The 20044-nt window shown below is 43.5% G+C and overlaps 1 protein-coding gene across 2 annotated transcripts; it reads left to right on the plus strand.

The window, feature by feature from the left end:
* Nucleotides 1–7659: 7659 nt before the first annotated feature.
* Nucleotides 7660–19148, plus strand: LOC311138989 (uncharacterized protein). Of its 2 annotated transcripts, none has more exons than XM_084173810.1 (7): nt 7660–7736; nt 8581–10150; nt 10474–10580; nt 10959–11078; nt 11390–11550; nt 12701–12806; nt 16620–19148. In XM_084173810.1, the coding sequence occupies exons 2-7, from the start codon at nt 8852–8854 to the stop codon at nt 16939–16941; spliced, it is 2115 nt and encodes a 704-aa protein (XP_084029936.1). In that variant the 5' UTR covers nt 7660–7736; nt 8581–8851; the 3' UTR covers nt 16942–19148. The 2 variants fall into 2 exon arrangements, with proteins under 2 accessions (XP_084029936.1, XP_084029935.1); XM_084173809.1 differs by having other exon boundaries at nt 7675–7949.
* Nucleotides 19149–20044: the final 896 nt, after the last annotated feature.

Genomic DNA, 20044 nt, shown 5'->3' on the forward strand with positions numbered 1-20044 from the left:
CGGGTTAGGGGAGGGTTTGGCCGGCCAGGATGTTCTTGTCCCATTGCGCTCTAGCGACTCCTTGTGGTGGGCCGGGCGCATGCACGCTGACTTTGGTCGCCAGCTGTACAGTGTTTCCTCCGACACATTGGTGCGGCTGGCTTCCGGGTTAAGCGAGCAGTGTGTCAAGAAGCAGTGCAGCTTGGCGGGGTCGTGTTTCGGAGGATGCATGGCTCTCGACCTTCGCCTCTCCCGAGTCCGTAGGGGAGTTGCAGCGATGGGGCAAGACTGTAACTACCAATTGGGGAGCAAAAGGGGTAAAAAGTAAATATAAAAATATATATAAATTTTTTAATCATGTATTTCCCAGAAATCAGGCTCATTTTTGGTTCTGAATGAAAGTTGAAAATCAGTAATTTATAGACATCTATGTTTGGGCCAAATCAAGGCTGTCCATACTGGACAAAATCTGAACCAAACATAGACATCTATGATTGGTTCAGATTTTATCCAGACCGGACCAAAGACCAATGTCCATGGATGTGGAAATCAATGCCGGACCGGAACTGTACCAAAAAAAGACACCCAAAAGACGTTGGCGTCGGTCCGTGCTTATTGAGGTGTAGCCTACAGTGTTGTCTGAAATTGAATTTTATGAATGCCCATCTATGTGGCAAGCCTACCATTTGTAAAACACCCAAAAAACGATGTCCGGACAGGACCAAAAAAAGACGTCCAAAAGACGTCGGCTCATGCTTACTGGGGTGTAGACTACCATGTTGACCTGCAATGGAATTTTATGAATGCCCATCCATGTGGTAGGCCCACCATTTGTAAAACAGGTCATTGCATTGGCTTTATTAGTCCTGATTCCTGTGACTAATCAATTTGGCTATTTAAGCTCTGAATATCAGCTACCCAACTTTATCAGGAGTTATCATGAGCCTATTTCCAATGTGTTTACACAGCAGGAAATGCAGAAGTATTTTCTTTTTCGCTATGATCAGTTTGTCAAAAATGTACAGATACAAACTTGAAATCACTGATCATGACAATGGTGAGAAACTCATGGACAACAGTTGTGATTGTCCATTCCATATTGTCCATTTTACTTTGACCTGTCCTGTTTTTAGGATATGTTGTTTGTTAACATGACAGTTAATTTTTTATTTGATTGAGTGCCATTTACGTTAGGCTATTTGATCGAAGAAACCTGCATGATGTTCGTCTCATTACATTGTCATACATTTTATCTCCAGTCTGTAGGCTACAGAAAAGGCCACATACTGTCTACCATATCCTATATCTGCTACATGATTAATGTTAGTTTATTTTTTTTGACAGAATGTTGGTGGAGTGCTGCAGAGATGCTTTTCTCCAACAGCACCCTGGAGAGGCGCGCTGGGAATGGACAAACAAAATATTTTGCACCCTTGCCTTTGACAAAGTGGGCACTGCTTATCAAATGGCGGCATCAGCGCTCACCTAAAAAGCTCATATGCCACTGGTTGAGAGAAATTGTCATTGATTTTGGGCAGAATTAAGTGAGGTTTTATGTGTTGTTGTTGGAGGTGCGTCTTGGCCAGTTTAGCTCAGAAAATGCCGCCCTCGTCAATCTGCCGCCAAAGGCGGCCGCCTAATCCTGCCTAATGAGCAATACTTTTTTCTAGATATCAAAAGATGTGTGTGTGAAATGAAAGTCTAGAGATTTAAATGAAAACTAAGCTATAGGCTACACTTTTTCTATTAGGCCTACACTTTCCTAACATTCAAATAATAGTAGGCCTGTTAGTTGGACAAGAGAATTCAGATTTTGTTTTGAATACGAAATAATGATTGCCCTCTTAAAATATCAGATTGACTATCTTCAAATTCGTCATACATGTAAATGTATTTGCAAATAAAGGTGATTCGAGAGGTCTTCTTCTACTTCTTGGTCTTCTGAGGCAGAGGACACCCACAGTGTGTTCAGTCCATCCCACCTCCTTTATATCCATCCATCCCCTGCCTGTCACTGATTGACACAAATCCCTTGGAGAGTGAGCTATGCCCGCTGCCGGTTTTGAGCCCCCCTTTCCTCCCTCTCCCTCCCCCAGACCTCCCCCTTCCGCAGCGGAAAGCCCTGGTTGATCTCGCAGCCGCCCACACAGACTACTTGCACACACACAAGTACACACTCACTCACACACACACACACACACACACACACGGACACTCCTTGAGGAACATACTTTAATACAGCATCCGGAATGGGCAGAAATAGGCTAGAGAATGCAATACAACAGGGAGTGTGTGGGTGGGTGGAGAAGGCAGACATGAGAGAATGGATGGTGTTTGACAGTAGGAAAAAGTGACTGCATGATATCCATGTTTGCATTGTTGAATAAACAATGACTTGTTTTGTTTAAATAGGGAGTAAGTCAGAAAATTGTTTGCCTATTAAAATTCTAGTCTTTGATTTATTATTTCATTATTAGGCCTTTAAAGCCTAGGCTACTTGAAGATAATACAATTGCAGACCCATATATTTTTGTTTATATAAAGAGAAACATTATGATTAATGCTACATTCATCATCTTCTCTTTACACTCAGTTGCCAATTAAAGTTGCATTAGAAACATTTTTGAGCGAGTGCAAACTTGTTCTGGCAAGGATTGGGTTAATCCAGCCGAAACGAGGTTGTGGTTTGTGTACTGTTGGCAAAATGTCCTTTCCTAGTAAAGCCATAGGCAAAGTTATTGGTCATATTCCCCTGCTCAGACGTTGCATGCATCAACCAATGGTTGCGTGCCATGTCATCGACTGATATGTTGCAGTTATGCCGCATTCAAAACAACTGGGAACTCGGAAAAATCGATTTGAACGGTCATCCAACTCGGAATTCCAACTCGGGCCTCTTTCTAGAGCTCCAACTTTCTGACCTGAAGATCACTGACGTCATGATTTGACAATTTTTCAGAGTTCCCAGTTGTTTTGAACGCGGCATTAGCTGATACATAAAATACCTATCCAGACGTTGTAAGATCGGGCATGCGTCAGCAATGCCTGGGCAGAGGAATGCGGCCATAATTATCTGTCGGTGATTGGTTGAGCTTTCTTGGGTGCGTGACATCACTCCGAGCCGTTACCAAAACACAAAACATGGCGGACAATTTCTCTCGCCTCAGATTTAAAACCAGTAGTAGTCACCAACTTCAATGACAGTTATCTTAAAATTAAAAGACATACAGTTGAAGTCGGAAGTTTACATACACTTAGGTTGGAGTCATTAAAACTCGTATTTCAACCACTCCACAAATGTCTTGTTAACAAACTATAGTTTTGGCAAGTCGGTTAGGACATCTACTTTGTGCATGACACAAGTAATTTTTCCAACAATTGTTTACAGACAGATTATTTCACTTATAATTCACTGTATCACAATTCCAGTGAGTCAGAAGTTTACATACACTAAGTTGACTGTGCCTTTAAACAGCTTGGGAAATTCCAGAAAATGATGTCATGGCTTTAGAAGCTTCTGAAAGGCTAATGTACATCATTTGAGTCAATTGGAGGTGTACCTGTGGATGTATTTCAAGGCCTACCTTCAAACTCAGTGCCTCTTTGCTTGACATCATGGGAAAATCAAAAGAAATCAGCCATGACCTCAGAAAAAATATTGTAGACCTCCACAAGTCTGGTTCATCCTTGGGAGCAATTTCCAAACGCCTGAAGGTACCACGTTCATCTGTACAAACAATAGTATGCAAGTATAAACACCATGGGACCACGCAGCCGTCATACCGCTCAGGAAGGAGACGCGTTCTGTCTCCTAGAGATGAACATATTTTGGTGCAAAAAGTGCAAATCAATCCCAGAACAATAGCAAAGGACCTTGTGAAGATGCTGGAGGAAACAGGTACAAAAGTATCTATATCCACAGTAAAACAAGTCCTATATCGACATAACCTGAAAGGCCGCTCAGCAAGGAAGAAGCCACTGCTCCAAAACCGCCATAAAAAAAGACAGACTATGGTTTGCAACTGCACACGGGGACAAAGATCTTACTTTTTGGAGAAATGTCCTCTGGTCTGATGAAACAAAAATAGAACTGTTTGGCCATAATGACCATCGTTATGTTTGGAGGAAAAAGGGGGTGGCTTGCAAGCCGAAGAACACCATCCCAACCGTGAAGCACGGGGGTGTCACGGTTTCGGCCGAGGCTGCTCCTCTTCCTTGTTCGGGCGGACTTCGGCGGTCGTCGTCTCCGGAGTACTAGCTGCCACCGTTCGATGTTTTTTGTTCTTTTGGTTTTGTCTGTGCATAACACCTGTCCCTTATTTGTGTCTTGATTATTCTCCTTATTTAGTTGGTTTGTTTGGGGCAGGTGTTATGCGTGATTGTTATTGTCAGTTTGCCTCCGAGTAGTTCTCTCTCTCGTTTATTTAGTATTTTCGAGAGTTCGCACTGCGTGCGCCTTTTCTTGTTTTTCCGCACTGTGTGTTGTGCGTAATTGTTCGTGCCGCCCGGTTGGGTTGGCGACTCATTCCCGTGTTGGGATACATATATATACTAAAGTCCGTTGAAGAACCTCCTTGTCCCTGCGCTTGATTCCTGCACTACATCCACACTCAACACTCTGACAGGGGGTGGCAGCATCGTGCTGTGGGGGTGCTTTGCTGCAGGAGGGACTGGTACACTTCACAAAATAGATGGCATCACGAGGAAGGAAAATTATGTGGATATATTGAAGCAACATCTCAAGACATCAGTCAGGAAGTTAAAGCTTGGTCGCAAATGGGTCTTCCAAATGGACAATGACCCCAAGCATACTTCCAAAGTTGTGGCAATGGCTTAAGGACAACAAAGTCAAGGTATTGGAGTGGCCATCACAAAGCCCTGACCTCAATACTATAGAACATTTGTGGGCATAACTGAAAAAGCGTGTGCGAGCAAGGAGGCCTACAAACATGAGTCAGTTACACCAGCTCTGTCAGGAGGAATGGGCCAACATTCACCCAACTTATTGTGGGAAGCTTGTGGAAGGCTACCCAAAACTTTTGACCCAAGTTAAACAATTTAAAGGCAATGCTACCAAATACTAATTGAGTGTATGTAAACTTCTGACCCACTGGGAATGTGATGAAAGAAATAAAAGCTGAAAGAAATAATTCTCTACTATTATTCTGACATTTCACATTCTTAAAAAAAAATGGTGATCCTAACTGACCTAAGACAGGGAATTTTTACTAGGATTAAATGTCAGGAATTGTAAAAAAAAACTGAGTTTAAATGTATTTGGCGAAGGTGTATGTAAACTTCCGACTTCAACTGTATCTAATATTCCCGCACCCCAATAACATTGTCGCAGAGGAGGGATTGCACTGGGCACACACTGGCCATGCAGTAGCCAAGTAGTTAGCTAACAATTAGCTAATTGTGGACGCCAAACGACGTCACTAGCTAGACTCGGGAGCTCATTGGCACAAGGACTACAATAACTAACTGGTTAGCAGTGGTGTAAAGTACTTAAGTAAAAATACTTTAAAGTACTACTCAAGTATTTTTGGGGGGTATCTGTACTTTACTTTACTATTTATATTTTTGACAACTTTTACTTCACTACATTCCTAAAGAAAATAATGTACTTTTTACTACATACATTTTCCCTGACACCCAAAAGTACTTGTTAGATTTTAATGCTTAGCAGGACATCAAAAGGGTCCAATTTGTGCACTTATCAAGAGTACATCCCTACAGACTCTGATCCAGTGGAATCACTAAACACAGATCCTTAATTTGTAAATTATGTCTGAGTGTTGGAGTGTGCCCCTGGCTATCTGTAAATGTTTTTTTTATAAGACAATTGTGTTTGCTTTATATAAGGAATTTGAAATGATTTATACTTTTACTTTTACCTTTAATACTTAAGTATATATTAGCAATTACATTTACTTTTGATACTTAAGTATATTAAAAACCACATACTTTTAGAATTTTACTCAAGTAGTATTTTACTGGGTGACTTTCACTTTTACTTTAGTCATTTTCTATTATGGTATCTTTACTTTTACTCAAGTATGAAAATAGAGTACTTTTTCCACCACTGCTGGTTAGACATGACAACACCATGGGCAACAATAACTGGTGACTAGTTCTCTTTCAGACAAATATGTTCAACTCATAGTTAGTTTATCCACTGACCACTGTATTTAGGAAGATAGCTAAATTACTGAAATGTAGCTAGCTAGCTCACTGGCCAGGCAGTAGCCACTAATCGTGGATGACCTATTCTTTGATATATTTGGGTTAACTTACTCATATCAAGCAACAGACCATTTGTGGAAAGGTACAAATAACAATTAGTGGACTCATTTTATGACTGATCGCACGGTGAAACTTAAATAGATTGATAGCTAGCTGGTGAAGCTTTCATTTATTACCAATGAATTAAGCTGAAGCTAGGTTTCCCAAATCGTGCTTACTTCTTATGCCAGCGAGTAAGCAGACGGCTCTGCAGGGCATCTGTCACACACCAAGAAGTCTCAACCTATCTACCAGACGCAACTCATGAATATTAATAAAATCTGTAGGGGATTGGTTGAGCCTTCTTAGTTGCATGACATCACTCTCATTGTCCAATATGAAAAACAGATTGGATTTCAGTCTAAAGTAGCAGTGACGATGCTGGGGGTGTAAACTCTGTGGATTTGGAAACTAGAGTTGCTTCTGAGTACATTTACATTACATTTAAGTAATTTAGCAGATGCTCTTATCCAGAGGGACTTACAAATTGGTGCATTCAATTTAGGATAGCCAGTGGGACAACCACCACTGGGGGAGGGGGGGTGTAGAAGGATTAGAATGGAGTGCTTTTACTGTGACATATTGTACAGAAATGTGTGTATGGTGCAATATGTATGTCCAATATAAAAAAACTTACTGCATTTTAGCTGATTTCCCACTCTTTAAGGGCTGGAAAATTTGCAGAGCTGATGCTGGGGGTGTAAACTCTGTGGATTTGGAAACTAAAGGTGCTCCTGAGTGGAATGGTCCCCCTTTTACTACGACACAATGTACAGGAAATTGTGTACAGTGCAATATGAATGACATAATATTGTCTTCAGTGCAATATGAATGGGCTAAATTACAATGGGATTTAAATGTGTTTTCTAAAGTTGATTATTATAATTATTATAATATAATTATTGTTATTATTACTATTATTATTAATAGTAAGATTATAAATCATGTTATGTTATTTGTATTACTGTTGTTACCATAATAACTATTTAGTAAGCATTACTCTTAAAGGTAGACTCAGTGATATGAAGTATGCAGAAAGTAAACAGCAGGGTGTCAATTTCCGCAACAACTAAGAGCGTTATAGCGTGATGCTCAACTTCTCTGCTGTTTTGGTGCCCTGGTTACCACGCTGTAACACCGTGAAGCGAACCCGTACACATGCGCAGATACTGTGTGTGACTGTGTGAGAGCGAGGTCTTGCATCTCGCTGATCTCGATGGCCACGTGAAAGAGCATCAAAACCGTAATGTATCATGGGTAAATTGTGACCGACTGACTGATCTTCATTGGCGGACTTTTATTTTGAAGGGAAATGGCCGAGGTCACGGCACGGCCTTACTCTTGCTAGGTCTTGCTTATTCTTTCAGGCGTCTCAGTAGTGGTTTATGTGGGGTGTCTGCTGCCCTCGGAAGTGAAAAATAGTAAGACAAACAACAAGGACAGCGTTAGCCAAGAACAAGATAAGAAAAAATGTATAATATCTGCATAAGGAGAAAGAACACACTCTCCTAATACAGGATAAGAATAGTTTGCATACACAATTCAATAACTCAATTTTCTTTCTACGACAAGAATTTCTGTTTGCCATATTTGGTCAATTTGAGGAGCAAAGCTACAGGGCTCGAGTTAGCCACTTCGAAAGGAAGGCTACATTGTATCATCTTGCCTTCCTTTACGGAAGAGAAGTGAGTTTCGCTGGCTGTCATCTTTCCCAATGTTATTTCAGTCAGTGTAAGCATTAAAATAGCTCATAATATTTTCAATAATCTGCGTTAAGATTATTTAAATTACATTAGTTACTGTAGCTAGTTAGCTAAACACGAGCAACTAATGTTGTTAGCTAGCTAGCTATTCGTCTCGAGACAGTTGGTCATTTTGTTCGCGACGTTGGCGACATAGCTCATTTGATAGAACCGAAGATTGCCCACATTGTTCTCTGATATTCCGCCCCAGTCATTTATGGCTGAAGAAATTAATAAAATGTCCAGCTAGTGCAACTACTGACAACCAGATAGCTGAAGAGTTTGGTTTATCTTTTCAAAATGTCGGCGCTGTACAGCAGCTTGTTGAGTGGATATTGTGTTCATGCAGCGTGCTATACATGGTGGAGAATATTGATCAAGGCACACTACACTAGAAAACATAATTGATAATAACATGCCATTACTTTGACAATAACAATGATACATGCAGATACTCCATATCCCATTTAATGCCATTTCTTTGTGAGCTTTGCCTTAAGATTAGGCCCCTTGTTCTAGTGCAATGAAAGGGAAAGTGTTACGGCTAATGTTTAAACTTGCTTTCTTTTCACAGGCAATAACCAGATACAAGATGAGGCCAGTCGGGCCCAAGGATTGTAACGATTTATCCTTGATCCAATGCCTGCAAAGTATCTGCATTGGATAGGCTACCGTGCACAATGGCGCCTGCCATTCCAGTATTATTCAGCCGTCCTTATCTGACTCTTCAGCCCTGCTGAGGTGTAGTGTCGGAGAAGGTGCGGTCAGTGAGAATGGGTCAAGGTCCCTACCTGCCGTGAGATTGGATACTTTTTTGGCACTTTAATCAAGAGACAGGGTGGAAGATGGAGAAAGAGGTGGCTGAGATGGAGGAAGAGACATGGACTGTAGAGGCAACTGTGGAGTGCCATGAAGAGCTGCCCTCAGGTGTTCCTCCCCTCTCGTCTTCCACCTCCATGCCTGACCAGTGGGAAGTCAGAGCAGATGAGGAGGAAACTCAACAACCAGTTCTCAAAGAGGACATGACAGACTATCTCAAAGCTACCCCTCAGGATATCCTGACTCCAGTCAATCAGGAGGACTCAGGAGAAGAAAAGGATTGTGGGATTGCAGAGGCCAAAGAGGATGAGGGGGCGGAGCATGTGGAGAGAGAAGGAAATGAGGAGACTGAGGGTGGAGATGAAGACAAGAGTGGAGGCAGAGGAGGAGGCCGAAACGAAGTCGGAAGGGAGCCTGGCATGAAGGGGGAGTCGGGCTGGAGGAGCTCGGGGGCTGGAGGGAGGAAAGGCCGGTCCCGGAACAGAGGAGGAGGGGTGGCAGCCTCCGAGCAGAATACCCAGGCTACATCATCATCCTCCTCCTCTTACCTTCCTAAAGGGTCCCTGTCGTCAGGCGGTGGGAGGCACAAGCAGGCCCGGAGGCGCAACCACCACCACCACCAGGGCCGGGGCCGGCGGCAGACAAGCACCCAACTTACCTTGGCCTTCAGGGAGCTGCTGTCGGAGTCGCTCAGCCCTTGGTGCATCTCCTGCATCCACATGGTGGTGGAGCTCATTGTCTCCGTGACCCACCGCTGCGGGGTGGCCGTAGAGGCCGCAGGGGTGGCCCTCTATGACCTCTGCTCACAGCTGCTCAACAAGGTCACAGACGTGCCAGGGATGAAGGCGGATGCCCGGCGCGTGCTGGAGAGGGTGAGTTGCGCTGGGACGGTCCTGGTGGATAAGAGCATCTGGTCGGTGGAGTGTGTCCTGCAGGCCTCCCTGACCTGCTTCAGCCTCCTCTGTGCCGTGGTGCTGCAGGGGTCACAGTGGGCCCGGTTCAAGCTGGTCCGGCTGGGCGGGGAGAGGGGACAGCGTTGGTGGACGGCCGTGCAGGACTCCAAGGTCTGGAGGAGGGTGGCCTCGCTGGTGGAAAGGGTCAGCGGCTGGTTCAGGAGGAGGAGAGGCACCACCACCCAGGTGCCCCCGTTCACCCCAGATTCTCCCGGTGGAGTAGGCAGGTACCAGCCTGGGCAGGAGCTGGAGAGACTGCTGGCTCTGGCTCAGGTCCCTGAAGAGGAGCTGGACCCTTTTACAGTGCTGGGGGTGGAGGCCCACGCAACTGAAGCTGAGCTAAAGAGGGCCTACAGACAGCTGGCTGTCCAGGTGAGTGTAAATGAGATGGGCATGACATCTTATGAGTACAGGTGAATTATAAAAATGAGTGGAACTCATCAACTGGAGAGTGTAGCGATTATAGTCAAATAATTTCAGCTTCGCCTGTCAGAACACAAGCCAAATCATTTTTGCACTTAGTTGTGCATGGCTGCATGCATCTTTTATTGTTTTATATCCACAATATAAAATGTAATCAGAAAATGAGTAGAAGTAGCCAACCTGTTGTCTCTTCCTTAGTTGCTCTCTCTCTTGCATGTTATCTGCTCTGCCCCTTACATCTGGCCATATTTCTCTTTTCTTTCCTCTCTCAGGTCCATCCAGACAAGAACAAGCATCCACGTGCTGGGGAGGCCTTTAAGGTGCTGAGGGCTGCTTGGGACATCGTCAGTAACCCAGAGACACGGAGGGAATACGAGCTGTGAGTAAAAGAAACACAAACTACTGTACCAGTATTTAAATCAAATGCAAGAAGCTATGATAAAATGACTACACCTTCAACAAAATATATCTGTTAGAACTCAGGCCTCTCACAATAGGAATTTCAGATGAAGAAGCATTACCTAACTGTGGTGCTTAGCATGGTATAGTCAATCTAAAGGCCTGTGGGATGTTTGGTTTAGTTCCTCAGTAACAGGATACATGGAGAGAATACGTGCTGTGAGTAGAAGGCACACAAACTGGACGATTACTTAATTCAAATGCAAGAAACAGTGATCGAATGACTGCACTGAAGGCCGATGGGATGTTTGGTGTAGTTGATATAGCGTTGACATTTGTTTGCCTGCTCCTCTCTCAGGAAGCGCATGGCGCAGACAGAACTCTCCAAGTCGATGAATGAGTTCCTCACCAAACTGCAGGATGACCTGAAGGAAGCTATGAACACCATGATGTGTACCAAGTGTGAGGGCAAACACAGGTACGTCACTCAGACTGAATTAATATCTGTAATATATGAATATCTATCAAAAATATAATACATTTACAACCAACACCCTGCAGACTTTTGTGAAAGTGAGGGATTGGAATAGTTATATAATTTACCTACACTGCAGTCTTGTCACTCCTACAGTATTTAGCTAAATGAATATGGTGACTACTCCAAATCACTCAAATTGTATTAATACATTTTGCTTCCTATAAAATCTTTGTTACAGACAAAAAACACAAGCACAGGCCAGGTTTAGTTTACATTGCTGGCTCCTCCATGATTCATCCCTGTGTGTGCAGGAGGTTTGAGATGGACCGGGAGCCTGCTGAGGCGCGGTTCTGTGCAGAGTGTAACAGACGCCACAGCGCCGAGGAGGGAGAACTGTGGGCCGAGTCCAGCCTGCTGGGCCTACGCATCACCTACTTCGCCTGCATGGACGGCAAGGTCTACGACATCACAGGTACTGGCTTGACTATGGCAGTGTTTGAGAGCATCAAAACTGCAATGCATTGTGGGTCAATTTTGACTGACTGCTCTACAAATAATAATGAGTAGTTATTTATGATGCAAGGTGATTTGTAGATCAGTAAGTCTGCAATTGCCAACTGCAATGCAGTCAATGTCGAACAAGCCAATTTCTTTGACAAGCCGTGTAATGACACCCACATGGATAGTTCGGCCCTCATCTATGCTAATGCCATACCCTTTTATGCATTGACTTAAATATGCACTATGCAGAAATCCCTCCGGCATTTCCTGGTTGCATAAATTCTAATAATATAGTATATAGTATAGTGTAGAGAATCATTGTACCATCTAAACTGTGAATGCATTTATGTGCCAGACCATGCCCACGTGAATGTTAATTGGTCAGTAGTGGCCATATTGTTTGAGATGCTAGACTGGAGAAACATAATTTGTGAGAACTTGGTCCACAGATGCCATGTATCAAGTTTTGTGCAGATTGGTCATTCGGTGCCATAACAGTAGCGTCTTAAGTGTGTCACAAAAAATAAAAATGGCGGGAAATCCATCATTAAGAGTCCTTGAGGCACATTTTTTCCTTGTGAGGAGAGGGACCTAAGTACCAAATTTCAGGAGTCTAGGACATACGGTGAAGGGCGTGACCTTTAAAAGTTTTTCATTTTCAATCGCTTGTTATAGCGCCACTGTGTGGCCGTTTGGAATGGCATTGCATGAATGGGTGTGGCGCTTGGCCCTTTACCATCTTGCAATGTTGCACCCTCCTGGGCCTTACATCTCACAAGAATTGAAATTTTTTCACCAAATCGCCGGAAGGAGAATAATAATGAACGCCAACAAATACTATAGGTGTTTCACCCAGCTTCGCTGCTTGAACCCTTAACAAGCCAACTGACAGGCTCAAAAGCTCTACAACTAAATTCAATTCTAAGCTGCCAAATAATGTTAAGTTTCAAGTTTTTATTGTCACGTGCACAAGTACAGAGAAATGCCTTCCTTGCAAGCGTGTTCCCAACAATGCAGTAATAAAGACACCTAAATTCAGACTGACTATTTCTCCTCCTAACTGCTTTCTTCCCTATTGTCACATTTATTAATTTGTCACCTTCTCCGCCCTCACCTTTCAGAGTGGGCCGGCTGCCAGAGGATAGGAATCTCTCCAGACACACACCGCGTGCCCTACCACATCTCCTTCGGCTCCAAGAACAACAGTAGCTCCACGCAACGCCACAGGTTGGTCCCAGGGCAATGAGGGTTGCGTTCCAATAATCTCATCTTCCTCCTGAAGTGTGCACTTGTTAACTACTCCACACAAATGTAAAAGCATTGGATTGGTGTAGGCATGGGCTAGAGCAGTGGTCACCAACCTTTTCTGAGTCAAGATCACTTTCACAGTCAAAAAGCAAGCCGAGATCTACCGCTCAGATTAGTTTAAACATTAAAAAAATTTTTTTTACATTAACCTGTAAGGTTCTGAATAACAATGTAAAAACCGACGGACAACTATTAAAGCTCAAACCAAGTTTATTCACCCACTGGGTCACACAGCTGCATGAGACAAAGACATGTTTCCACCAACACAGATATATATACAGTGGGGAGAACAAGTATTTGATACACTGCCGATTTTGCAGGTTTTCCTACTTACAAAGCATGTAGAGGTCTAATTTTTATCATAGGTACACTTCAACTGTGAGAGACGGAATCTAAAATCCAGAAACTCACATTGTATGATTTTTAAGTAATTAATTTGCATTTTATTGCATGACATAAGTATTTGATACATCAGAAAAGCAGAACTTAATATTTGGTACAGAAACCTTTGTTTGCAATTACAGAGATCATACGTTTCCTGTAGGTCTTGACCAGGTTTGCACACACTGCAGCATGGATTTTGGCCCACTTCTCCATACAGACCTTCTCCAGATCCTTCAGGTTTCGGGGCTGTTGCTGGGCAATACGGACTTTCAGCTCCCTCCAAAGATGTTCTATTGGGTTCAGGTCTGGAGACTGGCTAGGCCACTCCAGGACCTTGAGATGCTTCTTACGGAGCCACTCCTTAGTTGCCCTGGCTGTGTGTTTCGGGTCGTTATCATGCTGGAAGACCCAGCCACGACATCTTCAATGCTCTTACTGAGGGAAGGAGGTTGTTGGCCAAGATCTCGCGATACATGGCCCCATCCATCCTCCCCTCAATACGGTGCAGTCGTCCTGTCCCCTTTGCAGAAAAGTATCCCCAAAGAATGATGTTTCCACCTCCATGCTTCACGGTTGGGATGGTGTTCTTGGGGTTGTACTCATCCTTCTTCTTCCTCCAAACACGGCGAGTGGAGTTTAGACAAAAGCTCTATTTTTGTCTCATCAGACCACATGACCTTCTCCCATTCCTCCTCTGGATCATCCAGATGGTCATTGGCAAACTTCAGATGGGCCTGGACATGCGCTGGCTTGAGCAGGGGGACCTTGCGTGCGCTGCAGAATTTTAATCCATGACGGCGTAGTGTGTTACTAATGGTTTTCTTTGAGACTGTAGTCCCAGCTCTCTTCAGGTCATTGACCAGGTCCTGCCGTGTAGTTCTGGGCTGATCCCTCACCTTCCTCATGATCATTGATGCCCCACGAGGTGAGATCTTGCATGGAGCCCCAGACCGAGGGTGATTGACCATCATCTTGAACTTCTTCCATTTTCTAATAATTGCGCCAACAGTTGTTGCCTTCTCACCAAGCTGCTTGCCTATTGTCCTGTAGCCCATCTCAGCCTTGTGCAGGTTTACCATTTTATCCCTGATGTCCTTACACAGCTCTCTGGTCTTGGCCATTGTGGAGAGGTTGGAGTCTGTTTGATTGAGTGTGTGGACAGGTGTCTTTTATACAGGTAACGAGTTCAAACAGGTGCAGTTAATACAGGTAATGAGTGGAGAACAGGAGGGCTTCTTATAGAAAAACGAACAGGTCTGTGAGAGCCGGAATTCTTACTGGTTGGTAGGTGATCAAATACTTATGTCATGCAATAAAATGCAAATTAATTACTTAAAAATCATACAATTTGATTTTTGTTTTAGATTCCGTCTCTCACAGTTGAAGTGTACCTATGATAAAGATTACAGACCTATACATGCTTTGTAAGTAGGAAAACCTGCAAAATTGGCAGTGTATCAAATACTTGTTCTCCCCACTGTATGGATATATATATATACTCCAATTTAGGTGAACTCCTTTTCTCTCTAAACCTTACATATTTTATTGCTAGGCAGGAAGTTAAGTGATGTGAGCAATAAACTGTTCCTTCTCCCTTAACGTGACCTGACCTAACCTCAACCCGTATCAGCGATGGCAATCATGTGATTGCCTCTCCTCTACTCAATACATTCCAAAGCCCCCTGGCTCCTATCCAACCTTCATTGACCCCACCATATACATTCCTCCTACAGATAACCATGAACTTCTGGTGTCTAAACCAGACTATGGCACTCCTCATGTCTTTAGTATAACTGATGATTAACAATATTTAAAGTTTAGAAATCTGAACCCCTCAAACCTAATAAAAACAGTTATGTAGAAATGAGGTTTGTGCAGTAGGCCTAATACATTATCACAGCATATTGGCTGTATGCCTGGCCTGCCAATATTGCTATTCTCAGACCATATTATATTTCAAAACTCAAGCTTTGATAACAAAATAGATCAGTTGGTGTAGCACTAGCAAGGCACAGCTGAGCATAAATTGAAATAATTTGCTAATAATTAGCCATTTTAATTTACTGGACTGATGGTACCTGCATCTGATGGTCGTGCTTTCAAGACAACTGGGAACTCTGAAAAAAGGTCAAAGATGCCCGAGTTTCCGAGTTGGATGACCGTTCAAAATGATTTTCCCAGTCGGATCTCGTTTTTCCAGAGTTCGCCGTTGTCTTGAACGCACTGAAGTCAGAAGTCAGAGATTTCCAAGTTCCCCGCTGTTTTGAACACGGCATTAGTCTCAGCAGAGGGAGGGAGAGAGCAGCAGAGGGTCCGCCTCTCACGGTCACTGCTCTCTCCTTCTTTTCCTCTGGTGAGACTTACCAGAGAGAGGGGACACAGTCTTCCTCCTGATGGCGAAACTTGACTCGCACCGCATCTGCCTCAGGCACAAATTAATGTTGTTCCTATGACCAGAGAAAGTGAAATACTCCTCGATATTAAAATAGACACGAGGAGCTGCTAATAATAATAAAAACGCAGACACTTGACTACTCATTCATTGCAGCTGCAGCGCCAGTGGAAGTAGAGAGATGTGCGTTTTATGTTTTGTAATAGTGTTGAATAAAAAGTGTTGACAGTGCTGAATAAAACTTTGACATGAACTCACTCATAAGAACAGCAGCTCTCTGGTCATGGTTTTAAAAGTTATGAAATCTCATGTAGGCTAGAATCAAACTTTGCTGTGGCCGGGGTCGTGGAAGCTGTGGCACGGTGATTTGAGCTATCCGATTGGCCAGCACAGTAGGCTGACTCGATTTAGCCACAGATCTCCCGGTCTGCCGGGTAGGCAGTGTTTGTCTTTTCAGAGAAATGAAATGGTTCAAAATAAGAACACTTTGCCTACGGACCGGTTGGTGACCACTGGGCTAAAGGGAGTTTCCATATACCAGTCATTTCCTTTCAAATCCATTAAGGGAAGTGAACAAGTGCATGCTTCAGGAGAAAGGAGAGATTATTGGGACACAACCGAGGTGTTATGTGATCGACCGCTCTAAATGAGCACAGAGGCCTAAATTAGTTTGTTCTCTGAAATGTCTACGCTGTGGTCAGTGCAGGTGCTTGTGCAACTATCCCATTGTGACTTGCATCAGGGTTATATATAGTCTAGATGAAAATATAATTAATGTAATAGAATGAAAGGCCACCCAAGGCTCTGATGAAGCATGTTTGTCCCGTGAATAAAACTCAGATCTATGTAGACAGTGAGTGCTCCTTTTTCTTTATTTTCCTGGAGTCACCTGTTGAAGTGTCCTGAGGTAAGGAATGTTTTTAGAATTAATGTAACTCTCTTCCCATGCTCTCCAGGACACCTCCAGGCCCAGAGCACCCTCCTCCAGGCCCGACCAACCCCGCTGACCTGCAGGACTTCTTCAACCGTATCTTCCAAGGGGGACCTCCCCCCGACATGGCTGCCAACGGAGGTTTCTTCCCCTCAGGACCGCCCCCCCACCAACCCTCTGGTGCTGGACTGGGACCTAGTGGACCTTTCTCCCCTCCTCCACCACAGACTGGCTTCTTCATGCCTCCTGGAGGGCCCCGGCCGGAGCCCAGTGAGACGTGGGCCGAGAGCGGAGGCAAGCCTCCTCCCCGCAGGAGGAAGAAGGTCCGCAAGCCCTTCCAGAGGTGAGAGCGGCCATTGTTGTGACACGTCATCGTAGCAACACGGGGACACTCAACACACGGCGATGTCTGTCTCTCTTGCTTGTCTGTCGACGAGCCTGGACCTCCCCCTACTGCACGTAAGTTGAAGGATCAGTCAAACTCAGGAAGATTCACACGGGTCAGGGGCTGCCACATGTATCAAAGACTGACAATACAGAGGCCATGAGCCAGAGGTTAGAGACTGGACCATGTAGAAGAAGAAGGAACTAACTCAGTTTAAGTATATTTGGGGTTAGGAGGTGGCAGTCTTTTTGCCTCTCCCCCTCTCATTTCATGTTTTCTTGTTTTCGTTTACTTTCGTGATACAGCTGTAGCCATGCCACTGAAATCACAAGCCTATTGCTAACAATGCAAACACATTTCCTTAGGTCTTACTTTCCTGCACAATCCTGCATCGCACAATTGCATCATTACATGCCATTGGACTCTTATGTTCTTGACACTTTTGTAATAAATAAAAAAATGGTCATCTAATCTTGCTTCAGGTCTCGGCGCAGACTGTGAAAGTGTGTGTGTTAGTGTAAGAGGAGACAGGGCTGGAAGAAGCCAATCCGAATTTATGAATTGCTGGATCGAACGGCTCAAGCTAAATCCTGGGAGAAGACTGTCTCCAGAGAGAGGGCTGCTCTGCCCGTTACTGCTTTGACACACCCATCCTTCTGCCCGTTGCCTTCTTTGATCAATTGTTATCAGGTTAGATTATCATTTGAGCAACTGCCTTTCTGCCATTTGTATTACTTTTTATTGAAGTTAGAGTGAAAGTTTGCATAGTTGTGACATTTGTCACTAATGGAAAGTAAGTTGGTGAGTGAAAGTTGTCTCCCTGCCAAACGTAGATAGCAACTCTGTCTAGCTACAGTGAATACTTTAATCTTAATCTGTCTCTCAACAAATTGAATCCCACGTAGAAGCACTATGATGAGGCGTCAGACTTAAGCAGGTTCACATAAAAATCAAGATGGTTATATTGTGAGAGTCAAGGACCTAGGCTATTTACTGCTTTCAGCCCCTAATTATTGGTATTATTGTCTGGAAGGCATCCTATGGCTCAAGAAAAAGCAAGTTTCAGCTCCTAATTCCATTTTGGCACACTTTTAAGATTGGAGGTGTCTAAGCTTCCATTGAGAACACAATGACTGTGCAGTGTAAAATATTAGTTATCAGAGGCTACTCTTTGACAGTTACTTTCCAACAGTTTAAAGGTTGATTGAAAGACAGGGGAGCTGAATGTCAAAACTAACAGTCCTATTACCAACACATTTTATTTCAAAGAAAGCTACCACTGCCTTCGCTTTCACCCCTTGCTCAGACAGTATACTCCAGATTGAAGAGGGATAGAACGAACAGGATTCAGATCTCTAACAATCTGTCTCTACTCATTATGGCAAATCATTGTGTTTTTCCTGTGGAGATACAATATTGGAAATAAATGTGTTAAAAGTTGATTATCTAATTCCTCTTAAATGTGAAGAGGTCTAGGGCCACATGGATCAAGCGTCTCAGAGTAGGCGTGCTGATCTAGGATCAGGCCTGTCCATGAAAAGGCTCAACTGATCCTAGATCAGTGCTCCTACTCTGAGATGCTTAATGAATATGTGCCCTGGTATCGGTTCCATTAGCCTCTTGTTGGTTGTACCTTTGATTTGTGTCATTCTGTGGATGTTGGGAGATGGGTTGTAGCCTTGATTAAGTGGTACCCAGGGTCCCTTGTTGCACATGTTTATTTGCTCTCCTTGAAGTGAAAAAAGTTTTCAATGCAATTGTCCACTTAAATGGAGGTATTATAGAGGTTTAATTTAATCTCAGTTTTAGGCTGTATTGTTAGCGCTGTCAATTATGTTTTAGATACCCTAGTTGACTTGAGAATGTATGGCTTAAGTAGCAGCCTATAACAGCAAGTCAACTAACGGCACCCAGTGTGGAAGAAGACCCAACATCCCAGAATAATTTGTTTTTTTCCCCATGGTATTTTTAAACAGTATATGCAAAAACAAATATTGCAAAAAATCTGACAATCGGGGTTAAATGTGCGTGACACTTTCATTTTTTAAATGTTTTTGGGGTAGGAAAGTGTGAGTTTGCTGGCAAGAGTTTATTGAAATTGTGAAACATCACTGTTCAGTTGATTTAGCTTTTCTCTGGATTTCATAGTAAAGTTGATTTCCTACAGACTGATGAATGCACTTTCATTGTTTGTTTTGTGAGTTATGTGGAATGAATTCTGTCTTCAAGTTACAACTCACAAGACAGGAGAATGCTGTGTAATTCCAATGGTGCAGAAACCAGGGGTCCTGCTGATGGCACTTCTGGAGCACGCTCATGAAATGGCTCAACACATTCATTTTGAATTTACAGTAGAGCCCACCCATCACAACTTGCTGGTCCTTTAGGATGCTATCTGTTTTTCTGATGGAAGACCATAGAGACAGCCAGGGCAACATTTAGGGCTGGATTCAATCCATATTGCCGAAGTTCAGCGCTATAGCACGCTTCAAATGTAAAGGTTATTACTGATTGAGCCGACATATGCAGCGTTTACCGTGAATGCAGTCTCCGCTAATGCGGGAACATTCCCTTTAAAATGTCAATCGGCTACAACGTGGAACTTCAGCGCTATGGTTTGAATCCAGCTCTTAATAATGACTACACCTTTGGACAGCATTCCAATAGATTCCAAGGGTGTGTCAATGAAGTGGTGCAGGTGATAGTGGAGAATAATCTAAATTAATCTCCTCCACACCCTTGGTACAGGTTGACTTCTATTGAACAAACACCTTGTGAACCTCATGACCTGGTTTACCTGTTTTCTACATTAGCTCCAGAAAGCCACTTGATGACCTGGCATGGCTACGTGACAGTTCTTCCCCATTCCTTCAAAGGGGTTTAATCCTTCATTTACAGTAAACCAAAAATTAAACGGGCGAGTGTTCATTGCCGCACCTCATGTCTTTTTCCTCCTCTGACCTTTACTTATCTTAAGTCATACAGCTAGAGCTATGGAAACAGTGTAGAACGCACCTCTCTTCCATAAAAGGCCTTTTCTGGGCCTCTGCAGATTCCCAGAGACC

The sequence above is a fragment of the Coregonus lavaretus genome, assembly GCF_964263955.1.
Source record: "Coregonus lavaretus genome assembly, chromosome: 12".
NCBI lineage: Eukaryota > Metazoa > Chordata > Actinopteri > Salmoniformes > Salmonidae > Coregonus > Coregonus lavaretus.